The sequence below is a fragment of the Electrophorus electricus genome, chromosome 14 (assembly GCF_013358815.1).
Source record: "Electrophorus electricus isolate fEleEle1 chromosome 14, fEleEle1.pri, whole genome shotgun sequence".
Classification (NCBI taxonomy): domain Eukaryota; kingdom Metazoa; phylum Chordata; class Actinopteri; order Gymnotiformes; family Gymnotidae; genus Electrophorus; species Electrophorus electricus.
Window position 1 is genome coordinate 12548387 of NC_049548.1, and position 26614 is coordinate 12575000.

Genomic DNA, 26614 nt, shown 5'->3' on the forward strand with positions numbered 1-26614 from the left:
CCTGGGATAAACTTAATCTGTGCCTCTGTCACTGGCCTCAGACGCTGCAGCAGCAGAGGATGATGGAGTTCCTGTCCTCAAGGAAACTTACGGGAGTGTAGCACGGTAGTTCTTACAGAGCGGCCAGCGGAGCAGCCAACCAAGCAGCCATGGACTGCAGTCACCGCGGCACGAGACAGACTCTACTGCCTGTCCCACATTTCCCATCTGTTAACGATATCTCGCAATAAGATAACATCACCGTAATTTACCCAAGAAAACATAAAGGGAAATCTGTCTGTGTGATAGAGTTTCCGTTATGATAGCTCAAGGCCAGAATTATGTTGGTTATAAAAGAGCCAACAGTCAGCATAAACCATCAGGATGGATCTAAAGACTTTGTTTAAAGGAATGAATAGTACATGTTGGAACGAAGCCTTTGTTTGCATCAATAAGAAGGTATTTGTTTCCCTCCACTACTTACGTAACTGACAGACTAAGGTAGGCAGTTCAACAATACTGGAAATAACTTTAGGACTTTTTGAAATGAAAAAAAAAAAAAAGTAAATAAATATATTTAGATTTTTTTTTTTTAAATGCAAACAGCAGACTTGGCCCCGTAAATGTCTTTCAACAAATGAGTAAAATGACACATGTTTTCAACAAATAGAATTACTGGTAAGAAGCCCTTTAAATTCTCAAAATGATAACTAAGGGTGTTCAAGCTGTGGAATAAAGTCATTATTAAGCACAGATTTGTTAATTTATCAAGTCACTAAATGCAGATACTGCACCACCGAATGAGTCCTTGATATTTTAAAAGTTCTTTGACGTTTTCGGCTTGAATAAGGGCCTATTTTCACATTCTTTCACACTGCAATGATGCGAAAAACAGCACAGCAGCAAAGGAGAAAACTCTCTCTGTGTACGTCTCTCTCTGTCTCTCTCTCATCGTGACAGGCAGACACTATCTCACAGCGATGTGCAGAGCAGACACTGACTTCCCATCACTCGGTCTGCTGCTCTGGTCAGCTGTGATTAATCTGAGGGTGCATACTTCACACCGCAGGCACAGGAGTGAGTGAGCGAGCGAGGGAACAGACATGGCCCGGCTTTACTCGGGCGACGGCTGCACTGTTTGTGTGTGCATGTTTTTCTTTCCCGCTCTCTCTCGGTGTTCTCTCATCCATCTTAACGCGGGCATGCGAGACAGTGCAGCCTTGGCCCTGATTGGTTGTGTGTGTCTGTCAGATGAAGCTGACTTACTCACGGGATGATGTCATGTGTTCTCGAGGGACATGAAGGATGAACACCCTCCTAACACACACATATACACATACACCTCCCAAAAACCACTACCTGTCTTGCTCAGCTTTGATAAAGGAAGGCACTTGCCTTGCTTAGATAGAATTGATCATCTTTCCTGCAAGAGATTTGAAAATGTCCCTCTGGAAACATATATTAGCTTGATACTTGGTTAAATCATTGAAAACAAACTGGGTTCATTGGGTGAAAAATGCTTTAAAACTGAAACTCAAATTGATATCATTTATGTGAAACCTTAAATGAAGCATGTTCACATCTTATAAAACTCCATAATGATTTCACACATGAATAGGTATAAATAGTAATAAATATTACTTATCCAGATACCATTTAATGTGATAAGGAACAAATTAAGGTGTTCACAATATTATGGAAGAAATCACAATAAAGATAGATGAAGTTTTACAGAAGTTAGAACACTTGTAACATTGCTGGGTAGGGATGTATGACGCAGGCCTTTTTCATTCCAATCACAATACCTTCTTATTGATGCCTTCAGCGAAGTGGGGGGACTTGCTCTTGAGAAGGTCAACCAGGTCTTTGTAGACATTGCTCCTTCTGTCAAAAGCATTCCCCTCTGCCTCATGCCGGACTCCCTGTGAAATGTGCACACAAGCAGAAGTGTTACAGGGCTGATCTCTGGGGCTGATCTCTGGGGCTGATCTCTGGGGCTGATCTCTGGGGCTGGGGGAGGCAGCGTTGACTCTCTCTGCTGGCAAGGAAGAAGCTCGGAAAGAGCCAGGGAGCAGTCTCAACGATGAAGATGTCAAAAGCCCTCAGAAGGCTCGGCTCCACACTCACTAACACAAATACACTTAGAACATTACAATCTCTAATGGTTCTCTGCAATTAAAATAACTTTTACCCACTTGAAACAATAAAAAAAAAAAACATTTGGGAGAAAAAGTGTCAATTTATTCCAGTGTATTGAAGTGAAGTATTTGTTGCAGTGTGTAAAGTGTTCCATTTGACTAATTACACACACATTTTGGTCTGAGCAGCAGTTTGAAACACTTAGCATAGTTAAAGAGGCAATGCTGGCCCAGAACCACACTACTGCAAGGCAATATCTAAACTCCTCAACTTCGCTTACCTCATGATTTGGAAATGTGTCTGTGTATTTCTTTCACGCTCATTAGCAGCCCGTTGGCACATAAAAATGATCTTACGACATTTGTTTCCTTGATGGGCTGACATACTTCATTTGTAGGAAAACCCTGCTGTACCATTTAGTATCCTGATGGGATCCATCACCTCACCACCATCATCAATCCACTCAGATTATGCCTACATGGACTGTTAGCTTGTTTGAGTTACAGACTGTCACAAAAGACTATCGTGATAAAATTGTTTGACACAAAACATGCTCAGTAATAACTCATACATAAATAAAGTACGTTTTCTGCTTATTGATATGCAGGAAACCAGTTCTGATAGTAATTACTTTAACTGAGTCAAAACTCTGAGTCTAAGTTGTTTACTGGGTGATTACAGTATTTCTCACCGCATTGAGGAAAACTCCAGCGGTGCTGCAGGTGATGAAGAGTGGCTCTGAGTCACAGGGTTCAATGATGAGGTAAGCGATCTCTCCATGCACCTGCCTCCACGGAGGTGAGCGGCAGCCATTGCTGAACTCATAATCTGTGGAGTCGTCCGTCGAGCACAAGATCACAATGGAAGTTGATTTTAAAACGAGTCCATAACACATCACTCTGCCAGAACCTTAAACACTGAGACTTTGGTGAGCAAACAAAAATCTAAAGTTCTTACAAAGAAGTTATATTATGCATCTAATTTCCCAAGTTCCAAGTAGAAAAAGTTGTGTCCTTGCAAATATAATTACTAGGGAAAATGCACATCACACATCATCTGCAGAACTGCAAAATGACTACCTATGTTTGATATGTTCGACTGCTAAATTAGAGTGCAATCATTGGCCCTCTGCTTCTCAGCAGGTAAGAGATATCTGCGTAATAAACTGTTCATTCTGGAAGGCTGAAAGAGTGCAGACCCCCGTGCGCAGGGCTGTGGATCCCCGCCTGAGGACTGCCAGTGAGGATGACTGATTGCTCTTCAGCGTGGAACTGCTGCAGACAGCCCGGGTGAGTGCGTGATTTCACCCCAAATAAATCATGCTCTCCAAACAGCCCCGCCAATACTTCCACATGTTCCAAACCGCTCAGCGCATCCTCTCTGGGTCTCCTCCTTCCCACATTATTTGCATAGAAGGTTCCAATTTGTCCCTGGTGTAGGGGGACACATTTTTCAAATGTGGGTGCATTCATCATTTGGAATTTGCCAGGCACGCTTCTCCTCTCCAGGATCAGATAACTGTTATGGCACAGGAAATCTGTCCTTTCTAATGACGGAGAGGTGAATTTGATTAATCTGTTCGTAAACAGGAATCTGACATATGTAATGGATTCCACACTGAAGGAGTTTAAACACAGGCATTTTATATTTAAAGGATATTCAACATTGCCCACTAATGGTGGTGGTTTGTAGAGTGATGGAAAATGAATGAGAAACATGGACAGCAAGTGAGAGAGTGAGATGGAGAGAGAAAGTGTGTGAGTGAGAGTGAGTAAAACATGCCCATATTAGAATGCATTACAAGCGGCAGGCAAAAGTGAGTTTGAAATAAAGTGAGTGACAGAAAGGAAGAGATGGAGAGCAGGAAAATGAGAGGGTGAGAGGCAGAGGAGGAGAGAGGCTAATGCAAACCTGATGTGTAGCACACAGACCTCAGTACCTTCTTCTCCCCTGCAGCACACAAGCTCTTCAGCAGCTCTACATCACGTTTTACAGCAGCTGGACTCAGCCTGACCTCCCTGAACAAGTGTGCGCACACACACACACATACACACACACACACACAGATCATCCGCTGTTTAAATAGAACATTGTTTTGTATTGCTGCTGACTGGCTCCAGCAGAGTCAATGTCGGGTGATGTACTGTGGCTGTGATGGTAGTGTGTCTGGGAGGCTGCTGTGCTTTGCTCCAGGCAGGACATACTGCGCCAGCTGTTTGACGGAGTTGCTGAGGAGCAGTGTGTCCAGCTGCTGCAGGATGATGAGCAGTTTGATGGTGAGCTCAGCTTCCCCACTCTGGCTGTCCTCCTTCAGCTTGTCCAGCAGCCGCAGGGTGGACGAGTCCTCTCCCTCCACCGAGGCAAAGCTTGGCCCCAGGATCTGTACCACTGGGTCCCTGTTAGCTGAAACAAACACATCTACCCCTTCAGAAATATTTGCTTTCACATTCATCTACAGGGAAACATATAAGAAAGTAATTTCTACTATTTATGTTTCATGAAAGCATCTGAAATGGTCCCCCACCACAGCAAATGCCTGCCAGTAACCTCAGAAGCCCTATATATATATATATATATATATATATATATATATATATATATATATATATATATATATATAAAAACTATTAAAGTCTCTCATTAGTTTAAATTCAAGTTATGAACATACATGTGCATTTAATAACTTGAAATCTAATCTGCAAATGACCTCCTATACTTTTGTGCCTAAGCAAACTAATCTGAGAGTCCACTTCATTACCCAACAGCAACACTTACAAATGGGAATCCTAAAGATGAGAGTTAAAAGCCTGGAGCTTTTGAGCATTAAGCCTTGCTGTCGGCATGCATACCTTCCAAACAGGCTCGCACCTCCCTGAGCTTCCTGTCAGGGACCAGCTGCAGCAGTCTGGTCAGCTGGCTGAAGCTGCGTACAGACACGTCGGGAGGAGTGAGCTGGAGGAGAGGATGGCCGTCTCCATCAGCCTCCCGGGACTGTACGCAGGAGCCGCTGAAAGACAAGAGCATAACAAGCAGCTATGGATGGCACGCTCTTAAGAGAGAAGCAGTTTAACTCTGTCTGATGAGCTAAAACGTGTAAGAGCTAAAAAGATTCCTTCTCTGAGATGCAAGAGCAATATGAAACTGGTGAAATTTGCTGATACTGTCAAATAACTGTACTATTATCCAAACCAGTGTAACCGACTGATGTATTGACTATGCAGTATCTAAACAAAGTCCACTTTTAATTATGATAATTTCTTAAAATAACTGTTCATTTGACTAAATCTAACGAAAGCCACCGAGACCTTAGTACATTTAAAGGGATGATATCAGACTGCACTTGTGTGGGTTATCAAGCGGCAGCAGCCGACGGATAACCACTCATCACATGTAGACCAGCAGAAAAACAAAACGAGTAGAAAAAAAGCAACCAGAATATTCTGAAGCAGCGTCTTTTAAATTCGGCATAGATATAAACTCTCTAGATCTTAAAGCGCATTAGGAACACGGTGAGCACTTCCGCCGTTACGTTAAAAGCACCAAGTCCGCCTGCTAGCTACCTTATGTCATACTCTGTTGTGAAATCAGAAGCCTGCAAAGACGTTTCCCACTGCAGCGGCTCCCTGAACACATGTTTGGCCTCCTGGGGGTGTCTGGCGCTGATCTGCTCCACGAAATGGAGAATTTCCTTCAGTAAAGACTCGTTAAGAGGCGTGATCTCGAGCTTGCCCATGCCAGAGCTCGCGGTGGTCCACTGAGCTGCGCGTGTGAGCGCCAGCCCCATGGTAGCAGAAAATGTCCTAAAATAAACGGGTGTTTGATTAACCATCTAGTATATTAAACGGAGTCAATTCGTTAGCTGGCACAATAAGGATGTGAACAGCTAAACCTAGCTGGCTAGCTAACTAGCTATCCTTAACTTACCTGCTGTGCAGTGCACTTGGCTATTTAACAATATTTGATTTAATTAAGATAAACCTTTAAATAAAAGTTACCGAGTACAGTAGCTAAAGCAAGCTAAATGTAATAAACTCTCCCAAGCACGCGGACTATTTTACTGCTATTTTACTAAAAGGTAGATTAACCTTGCAGTTGATTTCTGCAGTTTTGTTGTCCGCTACTGAGTAACCATAGGGACAACCACGCGGATATTACGGTTGCTAGGATACAGTCAATAACACAGCAGAAAGGGTGTAAACGGTTTATCCTAGAAATCGTTGGAATACACTTTTTTAAAATTTCATTTATCTAGGATATTTCTAATATTGCTTTTACTCTTTCAGTAGTTCTTAGTGTCCTCACGTAGACAAAGTAAATGATTAAAGGCTTCTTCATAATTCCAACTGTGCGTTCTGTGTGGAGTTGCATGTCCATGAAATCACACATTTGAAAACTTTTTTATAAACTTCCTTTGTCTGTTGTTGCATGGCTTTGCAGATTTATACACACAAACATCTGGTCAACAGAAAAGTCTCAAAAATTGTTATTTCCTTCAGCATTATTCATGCCGGACTTAGATTACCGGACTTTAGTTTCACTCACTGAAGTAAAGATTAGAAGCTCAGTGAATACACCGAGTGAATCTCCTCTTTAAATTCAGTTTAGAGGTTTTTATTTATGTACACTTATGTAAAAAGGTTATTTATTTATTGATTTGTTAAATAAATAAAGACATCCAGGAGTCCCTCACTTAGGATTTCCTCTAGAATCCTGCAAAGTGAATTTTGACCTAAAATTTCTCTCATTCATTTTAGGAGAAAGTATTTGCCCAAGACCCTGACCACAATTTACAAAATAAGTGATGTATTGTTTCCACTGCAAAGAAGTGATATTTTATATTCATTTAATCCAATCTGTTGCTCAAGATGAAACACAGGCATTTTCCACAGCCATAGACTGGCCTTTTTAATTAAATGAAGCACTGTTTTTTCCTCTCACATAGAGGCATAAAGACGACAAGCAGTGGTGTAGGCCTGGAGCTTTGATCTGTAGTCATGCACATATCTGCTTTTGGCCTCTTGCAGAAGACTGCTTGATTTCAAACAGCCATGCTTCACACAAGCGTAAAACTAATGATATGAATGCTACCACAGAACAGTGTGCGTGTGTGTGTGTGCCCGGACTCTGATTTATACATAGTCCAGACATGTTTTCATTCAATTTGCAAAAACCCGCTGTTTTATCCCCGACTGAGTGAGCGGGTGTAAATCAGTCCTGCTGATCCTATTGTATGGCAGCTGTTTGGCAAAGGTAGGACCCTCTGGAAAGACAGTAAAGGGGAAGAGAGCCAACGAGAGGCATCGTCAAGGCTCTTTGGCCATAAAGTGACTGACTGAGCTGTCACTCCTCTCTGCTCAGCAGGCATTTAAAGATGACCTGTATTTTTTCCTTCTATTTACTGCATACATCAAGAGGACCAACCTGCACAATGGTACATCTACGAACAAGAACACCCTAGAAAAAAGAATCTCTGCATTCATGTATATATTTTATAGTATAGGATCCACTAAAAAAAAGTGGACAATAAAAAATAAAGGCAAGAATAGGGCGCATCAAGATCAATTGCACAGACATGGAAAGCAAAACGGAGACAAAGAAGCGTCAGAGGGAGGAAAAATGAGGGAGGTTAACCCCACTCTACCTCATGCCCTCATTAGCAGTACTAATTGGTGTTAGTTAAGCTAGAGAGGTTAAATGCAACGATCAGGCCCTCCAGAGCTTCCTTCAAACGTAAACACATTGAGCCTGTGGTCAGAAGCACCTGCACACACCCTCCACCCTTCTAGCCACCCGCCCGCCTGCTCCGCGTTTGACTCGGCCCTCAACATAATAAACAAAAGTGGCGTCTGGCACGGGCGAGCGGAGGCGCTGATTGAGCAGGAGCGGGGTGCGCCGCGGGAGATTTACGACGCGACGGGCCGCCTCGGAGCACGGACGGCGTGATTGCGTCCGTCCGCGACCCTCTCCCCACTCTCCAAACAGCCCATTAACGGGGAAGTCAGGCCGAGGGAGAAATACACACACGCGTGGGGAGTGATGAAGTGCCGAGGCCTACTGGAGTTACACTCACGGACAGGGGCGCGGGACTTGCGGCCGTTGCGGCTCGGCCTGGGCCTTCAACTCTCAGCGCAGAAACTCAATATTTTGTGGAAAGCAGTAGCCAGGAGCAGTTCCGCAGCAGGGAGGGCAGTTGTATAGTGTGGTTACACAGAGAATGCTGGCGCCAGTACAGTTGCACAGAGCACACCCAAGCCGTTACAGTTACAGTTACACCTCTGTGTAAGTCAGTAACACGAACAGTATGGTTACACAGAGAATGCTTGAAAAAGTGCAGCTACAGGGATTGGATGCTTGAACCAAGACAGTTAAAGGGAAAGAATTCTTGAATCAGTACAGCTACACATAGAGAACGCATGAACCAGGGTAGTTAGTGGGAGAACATGCATGAACCTGTGCAGTTACACTGAGAACTGCAGAACAAGTGCAGTTACCCTTGTACAGAGAATGCCTGATCCAGGTGCAGTTACACAGAGAAAGCCTTAACCAGTGTGGTTACAGAGACAGAATGTCTGAACAAGTGTAGTTATACAGAAAACGCCTGAACAGGTGTTGTTGCACAGAAAACATGTGGTGACACACACACACACACACACACACACACACACACACCCCCCCCCCCCCAAAAAAAAAACCCAACACCAACACCAAATGAACCAGAGCAGTTACACAGGAAACGCTTGAACCAGTGAACACCTCAACAAGTGCAGTTGCACAGAAAATGCCTGAACCAATGCGGTTACACAGAAAACGCCCGATCTAGTGCGATTACACAAAAAATTCCTGAATCAGTGTGCTTACATAAAAATAAACGAAAAACCCAAATGAACCAGAGCAGTTACATAGGAAACGTTTGATAACTTGGTTAAGAGAGGGACAGTGTAAGATCAGTGAACAAGCTGATGACCTCAATTCCTTTCAGAAGAACACTGCCCATCTAGTGACTCCTCTGATGGGTTTCTGGGCTATAACAAATTTTAAGGCTTTCACAATAATGATAATGGCTACAACATTTGAAGAAATCAAACAAATCTATTTTATGGAATATTTTTCTAGGCAGTTGTACAGGTAACGGTGAGTATGAGAAAGTGCTCAGGCCCTGGAAAAGGTTGGATGGGCTAGACGGGTGTATACACATATACACACATATACGGGTGCCAAAGAAAACCACACTTAATATTCCACAGCAGACAAAAGCAGTCCTCTGAGCATACGTGCGTTTATGAAGCATTATGTGATGGCTTTCACGGCTGCTGCATAAGCACATCAACTTCCTTTAACATGAATTGGCCTTTTTCCTCACCTGGAGCGCACTGTCAATACCTGAAGCAATGGCTATTTAAGCAGACTGTGTTTAATTTACGATATTGATTCATATTGCCATAGCCATAAATAAATAAATAAATAAATAAATAAACCAGCACTAAATAAAACAGCACTAAAAGCTGGTGAGTAATGATTCACTGCTTTTAATTCAGAGATGGCCAAGTTGATTTAGCACTTCTTGTTTTCATATAACCAAAACTATACACTTCTCTGCACATTCAAAAAAATATACACCCCTTGTTTGGTAGAAGTAACTGACATACAGTGCTGTAACCTGTGTGTCGAGTTGGTTACAGTCAGCTAGACTTTGTTCTGGCTTTTGCTGCATGGACCATGCTAGACCTTTCAAAGGGTCACAACTTTTATGTCTATGTGGTCAAAACATAAACAAGCCAATACTTCAGAAGTGCTTATCAAAAGCTAAGCATTCATCACTCTGCATAGTGCCTGTTTACTGTTCATGAGGGCCCTGTGCTATAAACCCAAGGCCATAAAGGCCATTTCTGTACTAACCCTTTCATCGGCGCTGTGAAAACATCATTAGATATGACTCAAAATGTTTGCTCTGTAACAAAGAGCATTACAGCACAGCCCTCTCGCAGAGGTAAACCTGCAATTGTGGTGTGTGCGTGTGTTTTAAGCTCCTTGGTGCATGTGCTTTCTTTGGAACACAAAACTGACTGTCAAATACAGATGTTAAAAGAAAGATTTATGAATATATGGATTTATGGAAAACCCAATAATGGTTCTTTCTGACAGTATATATTAGAGGGGTTTTCTCTGTTTGTTTGTTTAGGTGTATTCTTTTTTCCTTAAAATTACTCATTTTTTCTTGCTCAATTCATCTTGCTAAACCAACAGGAACGTTTACCCTATATGCTCGTAGATATGGAAACAGGCCGATGCTGCAGCCACAAGGTCAAGTCATGAATTTGAGAAAATCATATCATTATATTAAACATTTCCAACCATTCAAAGACTACAAAGTCCAAGATATCTACTGAGCTATTTTCACACATTTAACGTTGCCACTTAGCAGAAAAAAGCTATTTCACAGCATCCAAAATGTGATGTGATATGACCAAGTTTTCCAAAATACCAGCCAAATTTGACATCATAAAGACTTAAATAGTTTAGCCTCAAAAAACTGTGTACCCACTATATGTAAAACCACAAAGTGTATATACAAAAGATGTTTGGTGATAGACCAAAGAATGGACCATCACATAATATTAAACACTGTATAAAACAAATGATAATACACTCCTTTCTCTTTCAGTGTACACAGTCCACATCTCTGATTCTCCATGGCCTTAACCCACAATGCATCTGGCTGTATTACCCCAGTGACCAGGCCTCCACTCACGCACTCATCTTTCCTGGTGATAGCCACTGCTTCTAATATTTCAAAGCCATTCAACATGTTTGAGCTAAAACGCAGATCTTAACTCTCTTTCCTCTCCTGTTCCATGTAATTATTATTTTGATCGTATCGCGGGGGGGCCGGTTACAGTCCATGCCACTAACGTGTCAGGGGTTTTAATACAATTTGACTTTTGTTTTATAACCTTTGCAGGCAGATACCACAGGTTTGCTCTCTTGCTCCCTCCCTTTCTTACTGTGGATGAACACATGCAGATGCGTGCGTCTGACTCTATTGGACTTCCATGTGGTGTAGTACTTTTTACTATTACTGGCTTTTACTTTATTCTTGTTTAGAGCTGGTATTCATGACACAGGGCAAATCTAGCTAAAGACTAAACAATATGGGAGTGAAATGTCCCACTAATAGTGTAATTTAGCCTCAAACTAGGTCTAATCTGTGTTCGGAAAAGCTGTCCATTGGGATTGGACTGAACTAAACTAATGGACCACCACTGGCACAAACATGTCTCACAGGACAGAGACAGTTGTGTGTGTGTGTGTGTGTGTGTGTGCGTGCACGCACATTAAACAGAATGAGGAAGGCAGAAGAGGCAAGAGAACTGTGGGAGAAGGGAGAGGGAAGATCTGTAACGGTGATATCAGGCCGTGGCACCATGCAAAAGCACTTAGAGTTACACGAGACATTCCTGCAGTTTTCTGAGATCACAAACACTACAGCCTTCACTAAGAGAAGTGCTGTGTTTAAAGTGGCCCCGTGTCCACACACTCGGCAGCTACTAGCATAGGTTCCTGACCTCTCCACACTTCTGGCTGAAGCAGGGGAACAAGAGCTGGCTGCATGCTCCTCCATTAATGGCAGGACTCACAGGGTGGCCAGCTGAGTTCTCTGGGGCTTGTGGAAGCTCCATCAGCCTGCTGAAGACTGAAGGGAGCCAATGAATTCACAGGGCTTCCTGATAGGCTAGTGTTGAGAACCAAAGTGCAACTGATCCACACCGCACTGAAAGTGTACAGAGAGGCTTTGTTGTGGATTGTGGCTATTGGTATTTGAATTTGGGTCATCATGTACTGCATTTTCTAAGTAACCACAAATGGTTCTAGGGACCCAACTCTCGGCTTCTCAAATACAAGCACCTTTCTTCTAATCTTCTAGTTTGTTCTCTGTACATTCATTGTCCATCACTGAAAATGTCTGGCTAGCATTGGCCATCGTAGCACCTTCCACCCAGTTCTCAAATCTATGGAGCAAGAAGATCGATTCCAACAAAGGTCTCCAATGTCTTCTGCCAGAAGCAAGATCTGTTACACATCTAACCACCAGAATAACAGAACCAGGCCTTCATGTCTAAGAGAAATTCTGAGTAAGTATCTAAATACTGATGATGAGTTGTTTTTTTTTGGTGTGTGGATCCACACTTCTTTGGGACAAATTCCCAGTCATGCTAGGATCTGCATAACACATCTCTAGCTCAGAGTCACTACAGCAGAGGGTATGTTTAACTGTTCACTACGTTAGCTCATAAAGAGACGTGCCCTGCCAGCGTGTCAAACGCACACACTGACACACACACATACACTGTCCTCTTCTCCACCTTACCCACCCCCTCACTTGAGAAGTGTTGGAAAAGTAGACTCTTAAGATTGTGACAGAGCAGGACAAAGAAAAAAAACGGAGCAAAAAGGGAGACAGTGAGGGAAAGATCTGGTACTGCCAGAGGCTTGTATAGTAACAAACTGCCAGTATGTCATAATACACAATCAAGAGAAGGGTTTGTTTCATTATTCTGCGGTGAACCAGTCGGATTATTGCTCTCAGATCACTCTCAGTCTCTGTCTGTCTGTCTCTCACTCACTCTCACACGCCAGCAGAGCAGGCTGACCCGAACACCTCTGTAAAACATGGCACCACCGACTCCTATGAGGCCACAGTGGCCAATTTTGTACAAGTTGTGTGTTTTGTCAAAAATGTGGAAAGTACGAACCGCGTGTGTGCACAGGCTGCTAGCAAGTGCTCAGTGTGTGTGTAAGCTGTGTGAGACTGTTTGTCGGTTGATCATGGTTGACAGTGTGTCATTATTTCCTCTGGTCATGTCAAAGTCTGAGGATATCCAGTCACAGCTAACTAACAGTGTACCTTGTGTATGTGTGTATGTGGGTGTGCGTTACCTCAGTGACCAACTCTGGGAGTCAGCTTTGAGCCATGTCTAGTTTGGGCTGCTCACGTGTGTGTTGTGTGTGTTCGAATATAAAAGAAAGAAAAAAAAAACCCATACAGATGATGACATTATGCTATCCACATACATTTAAAATCAAAGCTGTAATATATTAGCTTACAGATTAGAGAGACAAGAGGCAACTCACTCTTTTTAGAGGACTTGAGAAAAACACTAGAAAAACACCTCATTGTAAAAGAGAACAGGCAAGAGAAAATTCTTCTAAATGCTAACAATGCGAATGCAATTCCCTCAGTGTGGGGGCCAAGTTGCATTAAACATGCTAAGGGCCAACAAATGGGGAAAGCACAACGAGCCACTGATATGCACCGAAACCCCCTAAGAACACCTACAGTCACACACACGAGCCGTTTCCTGACACAAGCACCCCACCGCACGCCCACCCTGCCCGTGTTAGCTGTGTGTGGACTTGTTCTGGCCAGGTAATCAGCATTGCTGATGTGGAGGGTGAAAGGGCTCCTTGGAGAGCAGTGAGGGAAAGTTTAAGAAAACAGGAGGTGGACAGATCTGCCTTCACTTAGACATCCGTAGGGCAGCCGGACATTCCCAAGTCCACCCCCCCCCCCCCCCCCCCCCATTCCTCAAGCTTTGCCAGTGCGTTCCCTAAACGACTTCCGTGATTTCCCTGAACTGTGTGTGCATAGGCAGCCTTGGTCAAGGTGTTCCTCCAACACTGTCAGTGGGCCTGTCTTTACATTTTCAATGCACTCCCCCGTTGCTGACTGTATATTGTCTAAATACTGTCAGTGTGCTGTCAGTGTGCTGTACAGAATTGCTAATCTGTTCTCCCAGGACTGTGCGCGTGTTTTCGTAGTGCGGCCCGTGAACCTGGGTTCAGCCGTATACACTGCATGTCAGAGGGGCCTCCAGATGACCACAGAGGTAAACAGTTGCCGCACAATGAACTTTTAACTTCGGTTGTTTTTCTACTGCTGAGAACTCGCATGCACGCATATGCACACGCAAACGCACACACTAACCACGACGACACATGCAAGGCAGATGTGCGTGAACAAGCCCAGGTCCCTGCCCACCATTTGGAGCGGTGAGGACAGAGGACCGTGCGGCATGCCATCCTCACTCCCCTGTTCCATGCCGGGTTTAATTGGCTGGAGCAGCTCAAGGCAACGCAGGTCTATAGGACTTCATATTACAGGAATGAGCTAATGTAGCGGCCTAATGAACATGAGACGGGTTCTGTTTTTCCACCCTCCTGCTTTCTACCACAGTTCCATTGTTCATTCTTCTCTCCTGTCCATCATTTCTCTCCCTCAGTTCCTTCTCACGTCGTCCTGTCTCCGTGACCTGTCTCTTCGCTTTCCCTCTGGTGCGATGAGAAAAGCAGGGCGAGTTTGTGAACCTAACGCAACCGGCTCTGTAGAGCAACCGTCTGGACGTTGTCGACTCACTTGCAGTCCGGTGCCTCAAGACTGCCTGAGATGACCCATGTTTTACCGTGCATATTAACATGGGATAAAAAGCAAGAAGAATATGGGAGAATCAGCGGCTGAGACAAATGGAGAAGTAAATGAATCTGACTGGGAGATGCAAAACGGACGGAGGGGGGAAAAAAAAAAAGATCAAAGTTTGGAGAAAGAAAAGGATGTCTGAGCTTACAGTACAAAAGTCTCTTTCTCAGGGGGTCTCTTCTGGGGAAATATCAGAGCTCAGTAGTAAGGAGAACCCCGATGATCACCCACGCACCCACCTCCAGCTCTTCTCTGCAGAACACATCCGCTGCTTCGGACGACTGTGGGACTGATGGCGTCCACGGCAGGGGACACGGGGGTCAAGGGAAGATCACGCCATCCTTTAAATCAGAATGACTGGAGTATATATCAGGACAGAGGCCCAGTTAAGTCGACTCTAACGGCTTCCGATGGGCCGTGGAGGACAAGACACACGAACTCCAGAGAGCGGCTCTGGGCGGTCTCCTGCGCGTTTACCGTCTCGGCTCCGTCCCAGAGCTCAGATTCCGGGCTGCTCATATGCAACGGCGGTTTATCGGGAAGATTTACACAGAGGAAAGAAAACAGGAGCAAGGAGGCAGGGACAGATGTGTAGGCAGACAGAAGAAAGGTTGCGCCCCGTCGACCCATTCAGAGGACGGAAGAACATTAGAGGCGGGATAAAGGAAGCCAGCATCCTGCGGGCTGGCTTCCGAGGTTGCTAAAACCGACTGGAAAAACCTCGCTCTGGTTTCAGCCTGGGTCTCTCTGACCCAGCAGGTCGTTGCTTTAAACTGGGAAGCCGTGATTAGCATCAAGTACCTTGGTGGTGATGTCATACTGCGGACAAGGTACAGACAAAAAGAAACATATTGTATATTATCTTAAATCAGTAACACTGATTTGCAGAACACATTCTTACTCATGTAATCTAGGATGCAAATATAACTAGCTGCAAAAATATGAGAGAGAGAGGGAGAGAAAGAGAGAGAGAGGGAGATGGAACGAGTCTGCTTCAGTCCAAAGGCGGCTGCGTGTGCGGCCCGGGTGATTTGTCCGGGTCCTGTAGATTATTGGTGGCAGTGTGGGAGAAACTGGATCTGGAAACACGCATTCCCATTCTGCCCACTATGGACGAGCACTCCAGAGAGGCTGATGCAACATTCGCTTCTCAGAGTGACATGTCCTTCTGAGTTAACTGCTTAGCAGAACACACACACACACACAAACAAAAGGCTGCATATGAGCCATGCTTCCTTTCTACATTACATACACTGATCAAAACGTACCATCCATATGATCCCAGAATGCTCTCTTTTCTCCCTGCCTGGGTTGCGCTGCCTGCCCAACAGGTCAACCTGCTTAAGAATCCTGTGAATCCCATTAAAACAACAGTGCAAAACAAACAAGAGTAGCTGTGTAAAGGGTGATGGCGTGATCGACCCCTCCCACTCACTCGCAGCGATAAGTGGGCTGACTAAGTGAGAAGGGCGGAGCTTCACGGCCTCCAGCAGAGGGGCTCGGGGGGGGTGGGGCACCTGTATCAGCGCCATTCCATTTCTCTCTCTCACCAGGTCATCCTTCTTTTTTGGGCTTCATTTATGTCCTGTCCCCTGCAGGCTGAGTCCAACGCTGCTTGGAGGAAGAGAGGAAGCAAGACGTACCCAAACTCTCCCTCATTCCACCTGCTTAGCTGCCATCCCTTGTCCGTGGGCTAACAAGTACAAGATGAAAGCAAAGGGAGAAAATGTGACCAAAAGCAGCCCACTAGCTGGACGTGCTAGGTGAACTGCACGCCCCACCGAGCTGCTTTGTCTGGCTGTTGCTCTCTCTACTGCGTTATCCATTCTGATTCTTCTCATCTGCCTCTATCCATAGCAAGTGACTGAGGAACAAATGAATGCGGGATGAAGACACACAGCAGACAGGACAGCGTGGTTACCTCTTCGTGACCTGCGGAACCTCCCTGGAGCTTTTGGGCTGTGAAGGGCTGCCCAAGGGAGATGAAGGTCACGGCATTGGGTTCTGGCTGCTCATCAAACAGGAGTAACCCCCCCGAGTGAAGGAGCAGAGAGAGAATGCTGCCCCACTTTGCCTACTCTGTCAGGACAGCTGCCCCACATCTGAGTTAAAACACGGCAAACCTTTCTTCTGCGTTTGTTAATCGGAGTGGTCTGGATGGATGAGACGCGCGCATGCGCATGCACACGTGCACACCCCTGATTCTTTCTACTTAACCATTTTTCCCCATGCTCAGTGTGTTTTTGCAATGCGAAGCATCTCATAGATTGAGTATGTGTTTGAACACCAGATGAACAGGCACTAGAGGGTCATGATCAATAACGCACGGTCAACTGGCAAAATAACTACAAGAGTATAATCAAAATAGAATGAAACATGAATTACTGCCCGAGGACAACGCACAAGAGTGCAGACTTCCACAGAACGACCTTTGAAGAGATCCGTTTATTCCACACTTATTCGCCGTTGCACTGCACTTCACGGGTGGGAAAGTAAAGGCAGCATGCTCCCATCCACGATGAAGGTCACGGCACAGAGACAATTAAACAGCAAGGTTTCACCCAAAGCATTTATTGAAGACAGGTGCAGCAGACCGACAGAGACAAGACTGCAGCCCAGAGCCTAACCGGGAAATGGATTAAAACACGAGATGAAAAAACAAGTGAAAACAAATACTCCATCATCCACAACAGCGATCATTAAGGCGGAGCCGTTTTGAGACATCACAGGGTATGTTTATATGAGATGTCTCTGCTAATGTGACAAGGTCTCCAGCCATGTAATAAGAAGGGTAAAACCATGCCACCACCCCACCTGAAACCATCCTCACCCAGCGAGAGAGAAGACATCATCTCCTGAGAGCTGGCGATAATGCCTGGGTGATTCTCCAGAGACATTCAGCATTTCATTATGGGCGTCACTGGCCCTCCATTTGCTGCTCTAAGCTGCTTGTAACACACAGACAATTAGGGCATTGTATATGTGTATAAAAAAGTAGACAAACCCCTGAAAATATTAAAATATATTAATTTTCTAATTAAATACAACTACGTAGGAACCCCTGGAAATAATTCATCAAAATTCTGTTTTAAACATTTTGTCGGTGTCGTATCAATACTGATACTGACACTCACAATAACTCTGTAGTATACCAGTGACAGGGGCACTGTGTGTTTAAAAAGGCATCACCCAGTGAGAGCAATTTAAGATGTGAAAGGCAAAAACAATTCAACTTTTCCAAAGCTTCATTACAAAACATGTACACTGATCACAGAAAAATAATCATCACTTTGGTTTCTATAAACTAGCGTTAAAATTACACTGTGGAGTGGCTAGTGCCACCCAACCACTTGACTGGCAGCACACCCATACCCACAGCAGCTGCTAAACAACACCTGACGACATTTGAGTGTAATTAGATAGTCCAGTCCAGCTATGGTGACCAAGTACAAACATAAAACCATAATTCCTCCTTTTAGTTTTGCAGGCAGCCAGAAACCCCTATAGGAGACCCGTTAAAATAGCACAAGCCATCCCCACCAGCATATTTAGGCAGAGCAAAACACTGAGTCAGCAGCCTGAGTCCACAAGGTTCGTCCCCTTTTCCCCAGTTCCTCCTCTTATGTTGAAGCCCTGGGTTTTCCCTGGCCTTCTTGGGGGGCTTGCATCCTTCAGGAGTGGGTCCAGCCCACGGGGACCCACTGTGCCTCCAACTCCACCTTTCGCAGGGTGACCTTGAGTGCACTGAAGGCAGCAGACAGGTCATCGTTGACGATGACCTTGTCAAAGAGGTGGCCGTACTGGTTCTCCATCTGCTGAGCTGTGTTGATCATCTCCATGAAGTCCTCCTCCTGAGAAAAAACAAAAACAGCAAACAAACATTTATAAATGAGTTAAAGAACACAGGATTCTTCACACTAACTCGAGATACACGTAAACAAACAAATAATTAAATACCATTGCTACAGTCTGGAACGGACAGAACCAAGGAATTTTCATGGACTCCCTCAAATCCAGAGTCCATAAAGAGAGCTATACTTTTTCATTTTAAGTAAAACTTGCTTTAAAGGGAGAAATGCAGAAAATATCTACTAGAGATCTATAAAGGATAACAGTGATACTTTATGTTTTAGTGAAGTGGTAGGCAGTCCTGTTATAGTTTGAGGTCTGGATCTGAAGCAGCTCAAATAAGCGGTGCTGAGAAGTGACGGTGCTCACCACAGGTTTACAGAGCCACACATGTGAATGCCTGACAGCCTCAGAACCACATCAGACAAGCGACGACCCACACGCGCATAATATTCCATTCTCTTACACAAGTCAGTCAAAGCCAGAGAGAGAACGCTGGGGAATGCCACTTCACTTGGCGAGGACGAGCCCGATCTGTGCTACACCTACTACATCCGTGCTACACCTACTTTACACACGCGCACACAATACACAGCCCAGTGTGCTGGCTTACAGTGCAATGCGCTGAACATTCACCCAGCGTGTTCTGCGATGAGAAATACTAATGACCTATAGGCACCTTGTACAGGCTGGTCATGGCCATTCTCCCAGAGGCGTGAGAATCTCTGGACCCTCCCTGGGCCTGTGGGCACTGCGTCAGTGCTCATGCTGGAGAGGGCTGGCCGTATCGCTAATCTTAGAGAACGTGGCACGGTTAGTGTGGGTTTACTGATTTAGAACAGGTTTTTACTGGACGAAAACCCAGTAGCCACAGATGAGCAGGAGATACGGGGTGACATTCTGCCAAGCGACTAAAGCGCAGTGGGGAAGGCAGATGGAGGACATTCACACAGACAGTGGCTTGTTTGGACAACGGAGTAGCAAGAAAAAAGCCTGCTGGCTTAACAGGCTGCAAAAACGAAGCAATGGTCTACGCTTGGACTGCAGCTAGCCCTCACTGCTCAACACCACACGTGTAGCCCTCACTGCTCAACACCACACGTGTAGCCCTCACTGCTCAACACCACTCGTGTAGCCCTCACTGCTCAACACCACACGTGTAGCCCTCACTGCTCAACACCACACGTGTAGCCCTCACTGCTCAACACCACACGTGTAGCCCTCACTGCTCAACACCACACGTGTAGCCCTCACTGCTCAACACCACACGTGTAGCTCTCACTGCTCAACATCACACGTGTAGCCCTCACTGCTCAACATCACACGTGTAGCCCTCACTGCTCAACATCACACGTGTAGCCCTCACTCCTCAACACCACACGTGTAGCTCTCACTGCTCAACACCACACGTGTAGCCCTCACTGCTCAACACCACACGTGTAGCCCTCACTGCTCAACACCACACGTGTAGCCCTCACTGCTCAACACCACACGTGTAGCCCTCACTGCTCAACACCACACGTGTAGCCCTCACTGCTCAACACCACACGTGTAGCCCTCACTGCTCAACACCACACGTGTAGCTCTCACTGCTCAACACCACACGTGTAGCCCTCACTGCTCAACACCACACGTGTAGCCCTCACTGCTCAACATCACACGTGTAGCCCTCACTCCTCAACACCACACGTGTAGCCCTCACTGCTCAACACCACACGTGTAGCCCTCACTGCTCAACACCACACGTGTAGCCCTCACTGCTCAACACCACACGTGTAGCCCTCACTGCTCAACATCACACGTGTAGCCCTCACTGCTCAACACCACACGTGTAGCCCTCACTGCTCAACACCACACGTGTAGCCCTCACTGCTCAACACCACACGTGTAGCCCTCACTGCTCAACACCACACGTGTAGCCCTCACTGCTCAACACCACACGTGTAGCCCTCACTGCTCAACACCACACGTGTAGCCCTCACTGCTCAACACCACACGTGTAGCCCTCACTGCTCAACACCACACGTGTAGCCCTCACTGCTCAACACCACACGTGTAGCCCTCACTGCTCAACATCACACGTGTAGCCCTCACTCCTCAACACCACACGTGTAGCCCTCACTGCTCAACACCACACGTGTAGCCCTCACTGCTCAACACCACACGTGTAGCCCTCACTGCTCAACACCACACGTGTAGCCCTCACTGCTCATCACCACACGTGTAGCCCTCACTGCTCAACACCACACGTGTAGCCCTCACTGCTCAACACCACACGTGTAGCCCTCACTGCTCAACACCACACGTGTAGCCCTCACTGCTCAACACCACACGTGTAGCCCTCACTGCTCAACACCACACGTGTAGCCCTCACTGCTCAACACCACACGTGTAGCCCTCACTGCTCAACACCACACGTATAGCCCTCACTGCTCAACACCACACGTGTAGCCCTCACTGCTCAACACCACACGTGTAGCCCTCACTGCTCAACACCACACGTGTAGCCCTCACTGCTCAACACCACACGTGTAGCCCTCACTGCTCAACATCACACGTGTAGCCCTCACTCCTCAACACCACACGTGTAGCCCTCACTGCTCAACACCACACGTGTAGCCCTCACTGCTCAACACCACACGTGTAGCCCTCACTGCTCAACACCACACGTGTAGCCCTCACTGCTCAACACCACACGTGTAGCCCTCACTGCTCAACACCACACGTGTAGCCCTCACTGCTCAACACCACACGTGTAGCCCTCACTGCTCAACACCACACGTGTAGCCCTCACTGCTCAACACCACACGTGTAGCCCTCACTGCTCAACATCACACGTGTAGCCCTCACTGCTCAACATCACACGTGTAGCCCTCACTGCTCAACACCACACGTGTAGCCCTCACTGCTCAACATCACACGTGTAGCCCTCACTCCTCAACACCACACGTGTAGCCCTCACTGCTCAACACCACACGTATAGCCCTCACTGCTCAACACCACACGTGTAGCCCTCACTGCTCAACACCACACGTGTAGCCCTCACTGCTCAACATCACACGTGTAGCCCTCACTGCTCAACACCACACGTGTAGCCCTCACTGCTCAACACCACACGTGTAGCCCTCACTCCTCAACACCACACGTGTAGCTCTCACTGCTCAACACCACACGTGTAGCCCTCACTCCTCAACACCACACGTGTAGCCCTCACTGCTCAACACCACACGTGTAGCCCTCACTCCTCAACATCACACGTGTAGCCCTCACTGCTCAACATCACACGTGTAGCCCTCACTGCTCAACATCACACGTGTAGCCCTCACTGCTCAACACCACACGTGTAGCCCTCACTGCTCAACACCACACGTGTAGCCCTCACTGCTCAACATCACACGTGTAGCCCTCACTGCTCAACATCACACGTGTAGCCCTCACTGCTCAACACCACACGTGTAGCTCTCACTGCTCAACACCACACGTGTAGCCCTCACTGCTCAACACCACACGTGTAGCCCTCACTGCTCAACACCACACGTGTAGCTCTCACTGCTCAACACCACACGTGTAGCTCTCACTGCTCAACACCACACGTGTAGCCCTCACTCCTCAACACCACACGTGTAGCTCTCACTGCTCAACATCACACGTGTAGCCCTCACTGCTCAACATCACACGTGTAGCTCTCACTGCTCAACACCACACGTGTAGCCCTCACTGCTCAACACCACACGTGTAGCCCTCACTCCTCAACACCACACGTGTAGCCCTCACTGCTCAACACCACACGTGTAGCCCTCACTCCAACACTACATCTCTTCGCCTTTTCACTCTCGTCTTCTCTTGGTTCCACTCTCGGTGGAATAAAGGACATTTGTCTTCACTGTTTGGAGGATAAGTCCAGGTCTGGTCAAAGATATTTTCATACATCCTCCCACCCTTTCTTTATCTCTTTCCCTCTCTTTCTCGCTCGCCAGCAAGACTCCCGATTATCCAAGCCTTCTTCGGGCCCTTGACCGTAAATCATTTTTTACCGATTTAAATAAAGTGCACCTGCCCTTTGCATTAAATCCATTTTAAAAAGGACAGATCCTTTATGGCAAAAGGTCCCTGTTTTAATACTAACCAAGTAAAGTGCATGACTGGGGAGACGATAGACATCTCAGGAGAAGGAAACAAAGACTGCTGGTTTTCTGCTTTAAATGCTAAATGATGAAATGGGAGTTTCTGGCTGGCTTTGCCCATCCAAGTCTGGTGACACTTTTATGAAACCTGAGGAATTTTCACCTCTGGTAGTTTCTTATAGAAGAAAAAAAGGAGCAAAAAAAGACAAAGGGAGTGATGAAAAATGACATCAGTAGTACACAAGCGTGATTAAAGAGCCGAGCGAAGGGCCGTTGCAGCTGGAACAGCGCGAGGCCTGTTCTGTGCTCCAGCCGGTATTACTGCAGCACCGCAGCCCAGGACTCCTCGGAGCACGCCGGTGACATTTTCATCAGACAGGCTTCTCTTTCATTCCAGGAACAGAGGAAGCGTGTGCATTTGACGGCGTCAGCAGGATCGTGATGGCTCCGGAAGAGTAGGGAGCACGCCTACGGACAGGGCCTGCCTCTGAAGGCCAGGCGCTCGTCCTGCACAGATGCGCCACGCTAAGGCATCGCCTGTCTGGAAACATGGCGGCGCTTGAGCACCGAGGAGGGGCGCTTCGTATGACCGCAGCCAGTTTGAAGCTGGCTAATCCTGTTAGAAACGCTGCGGCATGGAAAAGCACATTTTTCTTGAGTGGTGCTTTTATCAGCACATTGTAATCCCTTTTGCGAAGTTTGGAATTATGCCTCGGGGGGTAAATGCAAGTGTGCATAAACAAGCCTTCTACTGCAACTGAGCTCTGCAGATGGAGAGATATGCCGGATCTCCACTCGCTGTGGATGGGTGGTAACGTCTGCAATCATTTCTGTTTTGGAAGCTGAAGGAGCAGAGCGAGAGCTAACAGTCAGACCACTAATCATCTTCGCACTGCCTCTTCATTCCAACCAAACATGGGAAAATGGCTGCAGAAAACACTTGGATACAAGTTAACTTGCAAATTTTCCAGAGGCTGAGTGAATGACAGCAGTGTGGGGGGGATGGAGACAGCGACAGCATGAGAGAGAAATGGGGAGACATGTGGAGCAGAAAGGCTGGGTCTTTGGGCTCAACACACAGACACACCTGGTTGATTTACAACACGTAGCAACATTTAACGGTGACCTTCAACACTGGCACGTGGAAGGTCTCCACAGGGACAGCCAGATGTGTGAAGGGGTCAGGCTGCTTGGCTCATGGTATCCCATGGTGACCAGAGCATCAGCCAGGCGTAGCTTTGCTGTAAGATCTACACAATAACTGCACTCTGTGAAAGCTATCAAACTCCCTGCTAATTCACACCTTTATGACTGCACAGACTCTCTCAGCCACACACACACACACACGCACGCACGCACACACACACACACACACGCATACGCACACACACGCACACACGCACAAAAGTAAGGTGTATGTGCTAATTGATTTCATGTGATCTTTCGAGAGGACACACACAGGTGAAGCATGACTTCAGTCACATATCACATTACTGCTCTGGGGAAAGCCAATACAAACAGACATGCTTGCTAGCACACACACACACGCACGCATGCACGAAATAGAAATCTGGCTGGTCCCAGACAAAAATGACAGAAATAAGATATAGAGAGGACCCTTTGGCTGAAAGACTGAACTGCTTGAAGCCTCAGGATGTGTAAGGCAGGCTTCGAAAGCAAAGCAGTGGAACGCATCTGCCGACGCCTCCTCACCGTGAAGGGCTTGGCCGAGCCCTTGTCGTCTTTGCCCGAGAGGAACTTCGCGTTCTTCCTGGTCTCCCGCAAATGCTCAACTGGTGGGGGCTTCAGAAACACCACGTAGGGCTTAAACTCAACTGTGCGGAGGTGCTTCAGTGTCTGCGGAGAGGGGAGGAAGAAAGAAAAAAAAAAAGAAGAAAGTCATCAAAACACCATCAATCACATCATCCTGAACTGGCGTGATACTGATACCGTCATACGCTATTGGAATTACTCACCATTACATTTTCAAACATAACAAAGCAGACCATTCACACTGAGCTGAACTGATGTGACACTGGGAACCGAGGCCTACACTACAGAAAGCCCTAATTACCTTCATGCTGTTTTATCAAACCCGAGTAGCCGAACTCAAAGAACTCAAAGCCGGAGAGAGAGAGAAAATGCAGTGAAGGAGAGAGCCCAGGAGATATAGGGATAAAGTGGAGAATACTGTCTGAAGCGGACGGTGAACAGTACGTTTTGGCACTGTTCCTTTCTTCTTCGGATAGAGACAAGAAGCAGTAATGGACCACCGGAGCGTGGCAGGCTGAGGAAGGGCAGGCCGGGCCGCGGGTCCAGCTACACAACCCCTGGCCTGGTGCACGCTGGCTGCGTGAGCAATTGGACGCCGTTGTGTGGTTTTTGAACGTAAAAACACTGCAGGACAACCCAGCACAGAACGGACTTCCTGCTTCACAGGGAGGTGGCGAGGTGCCACTTGATTCAGTGCTGCTGACTCGTTTTGCGAGCGTGTCTGTGGTACATGCCTGTGAGTGTGTGCCTGCCCAGTTTGAGAGATTATTAGGGCCTCTCCACTGTGAATGAGATCAGCTCCAAGCTGGCAGGAGAGATTTCTGGGAAGTTCTCTTTGATCATTAAATAGAGGCAGAGGTGCCTTCAAAAAGAGAACCTAATTACAGCTGCCTGAACCAGTTTCCTTAACTCTCTGGCCTTAACAGCCAAGCTCAAGTGAAATGGTGGTGAACAGAAACAAACTCTCGGTTAATATTTGGATAATTATGTACCAGACTATTAAATCTGACCCTCTCTGTAATTCTGGCCTGGAAGAGCATGTCCTAAGTCCATGAGGCTGACGGGTTCCGCTCCATGATGTCACGGTGGAACGGAAACCGTCTCCCTGGGGCCAGAAGGCACTCTGTCCAGCAGGCTGGAGGTATACATGTCCAGCAGGCTTGGTATATATGTTTTGTATTCAATTGCTGCACTCTGGCTTTTTGTTTATTGGTGAACAAGCCTATAATCCTGACTTTGAATCAAACATGTCAGGAAGACTCCTGCTCTCAGACACTCAGATGATTTGAGTCTTAGTCAGTGTTAGGTTTATTAGAGACATAGGAAACACTGATACAGGACACACCTGGTACTACTGACCTCAGATGATCTCAGTGATGCCAGTACGTGTGCACACATAAGCTGTGGAGAGTGAGCAACTTTTATATCAACATTATGAACTCAAATGAACACACCAAAGACGGCTACTGAAGATAAGTGCGTTTGTGGGTTAAAGTATGAATCTCTTCTGTTCGGTATGACACTTGACGAATGATATGATACTTAATGAAGGTGACCGAGTGGAGAGGGAGAGAGAAGGTTGGAGGAGAACTGTGAACTGTGAAAAAAATGAGTGAAAATGTGAGAACTCATATACATGCGTGTGAGTGCATGTGAGTTTTATATATATATATATATATATATATATATATATATATTATATATATTATATACACACACGTATGTGTATGTATGTGTGTATATATATATATATATATATATATATATATATATATACACACACACACACACACACACACACACACACACACACACACACACACACACATATATATATATATATATATACACACACATACACGTACATATATATGTGTGTGTGTGTGTGTGTGTGTGTGTGTGTGTGTGTGTGTGTGTGTGTGTGTGTGTGTGTGTGTTTGGGGGGGTGGGGGGTGTCACTCACATGGGGCTGCACATCCAGAAGGCACACTTTATTTTTGGCTAGAACTGACCGGATCGAGTCCAGGCTCGTCCCATAGTAATTCCCCTTAAACTCGCCATATTCAATAAACCTGAGACATACAGAGGAAAAAAAAAAAAAAAAAAAAAAAAAAATTAGAGAGAATTTGGAATTTGGTCCTAGTGCAAAAAGAATGCCCTTTAGACTACAGCCTGCCCTGATCCTGGAAAATAATGGAGATATATAGGACTGGCAGTCAGACCCAAAATTCACTACTCTAGCCCGGTCCTGCGCTGCCCCGTCCTGCGCTGCCCTACG

The 26614-nt window shown here is 46.2% G+C and overlaps 2 protein-coding genes across 6 annotated transcripts in view; both read right to left on the minus strand.

The window, feature by feature from the left end:
- armc4 (armadillo repeat containing 4) overlaps nucleotides 1-6228 on the minus strand; it is a 43989-nt gene extending 37761 nt beyond the window's left edge. The window contains exons 1-7 of the mRNA XM_027021532.2: nucleotides 6043-6228; nucleotides 5679-5918; nucleotides 4968-5125; nucleotides 4323-4521; nucleotides 4030-4136; nucleotides 2810-2946; nucleotides 1785-1901 (exon numbers count right to left, since the gene is read on the minus strand). Of these exons, the coding sequence (XP_026877333.2) occupies nucleotides 1785-1901; nucleotides 2810-2946; nucleotides 4030-4136; nucleotides 4323-4521; nucleotides 4968-5125; nucleotides 5679-5902 (942 nt within the window). The 5' untranslated portion in view covers nucleotides 5903-5918; nucleotides 6043-6228. The remainder of the gene's footprint in view (nucleotides 1-1784; nucleotides 1902-2809; nucleotides 2947-4029; nucleotides 4137-4322; nucleotides 4522-4967; nucleotides 5126-5678; nucleotides 5919-6042) is intronic.
- A 10917-nt stretch (nucleotides 6229-17145) lies between these two features.
- mpp7a (membrane protein, palmitoylated 7a (MAGUK p55 subfamily member 7)) overlaps nucleotides 17146-26614 on the minus strand; it is a 90908-nt gene continuing 81439 nt past the window's right edge. For all 5 annotated transcript variants that reach the window (XM_027021541.2, XM_027021542.2, XM_027021539.2 and 2 more), the window contains 3 exons: nucleotides 26300-26408; nucleotides 24277-24420; nucleotides 17146-18441 (listed from right to left, as the gene is read on the minus strand). In XM_027021541.2, coding sequence (XP_026877342.2) covers nucleotides 18262-18441; nucleotides 24277-24420; nucleotides 26300-26408 — 433 coding nt within the window. In that variant the 3' untranslated portion in view covers nucleotides 17146-18261. The remainder of the gene's footprint in view (nucleotides 18442-24276; nucleotides 24421-26299; nucleotides 26409-26614) is intronic.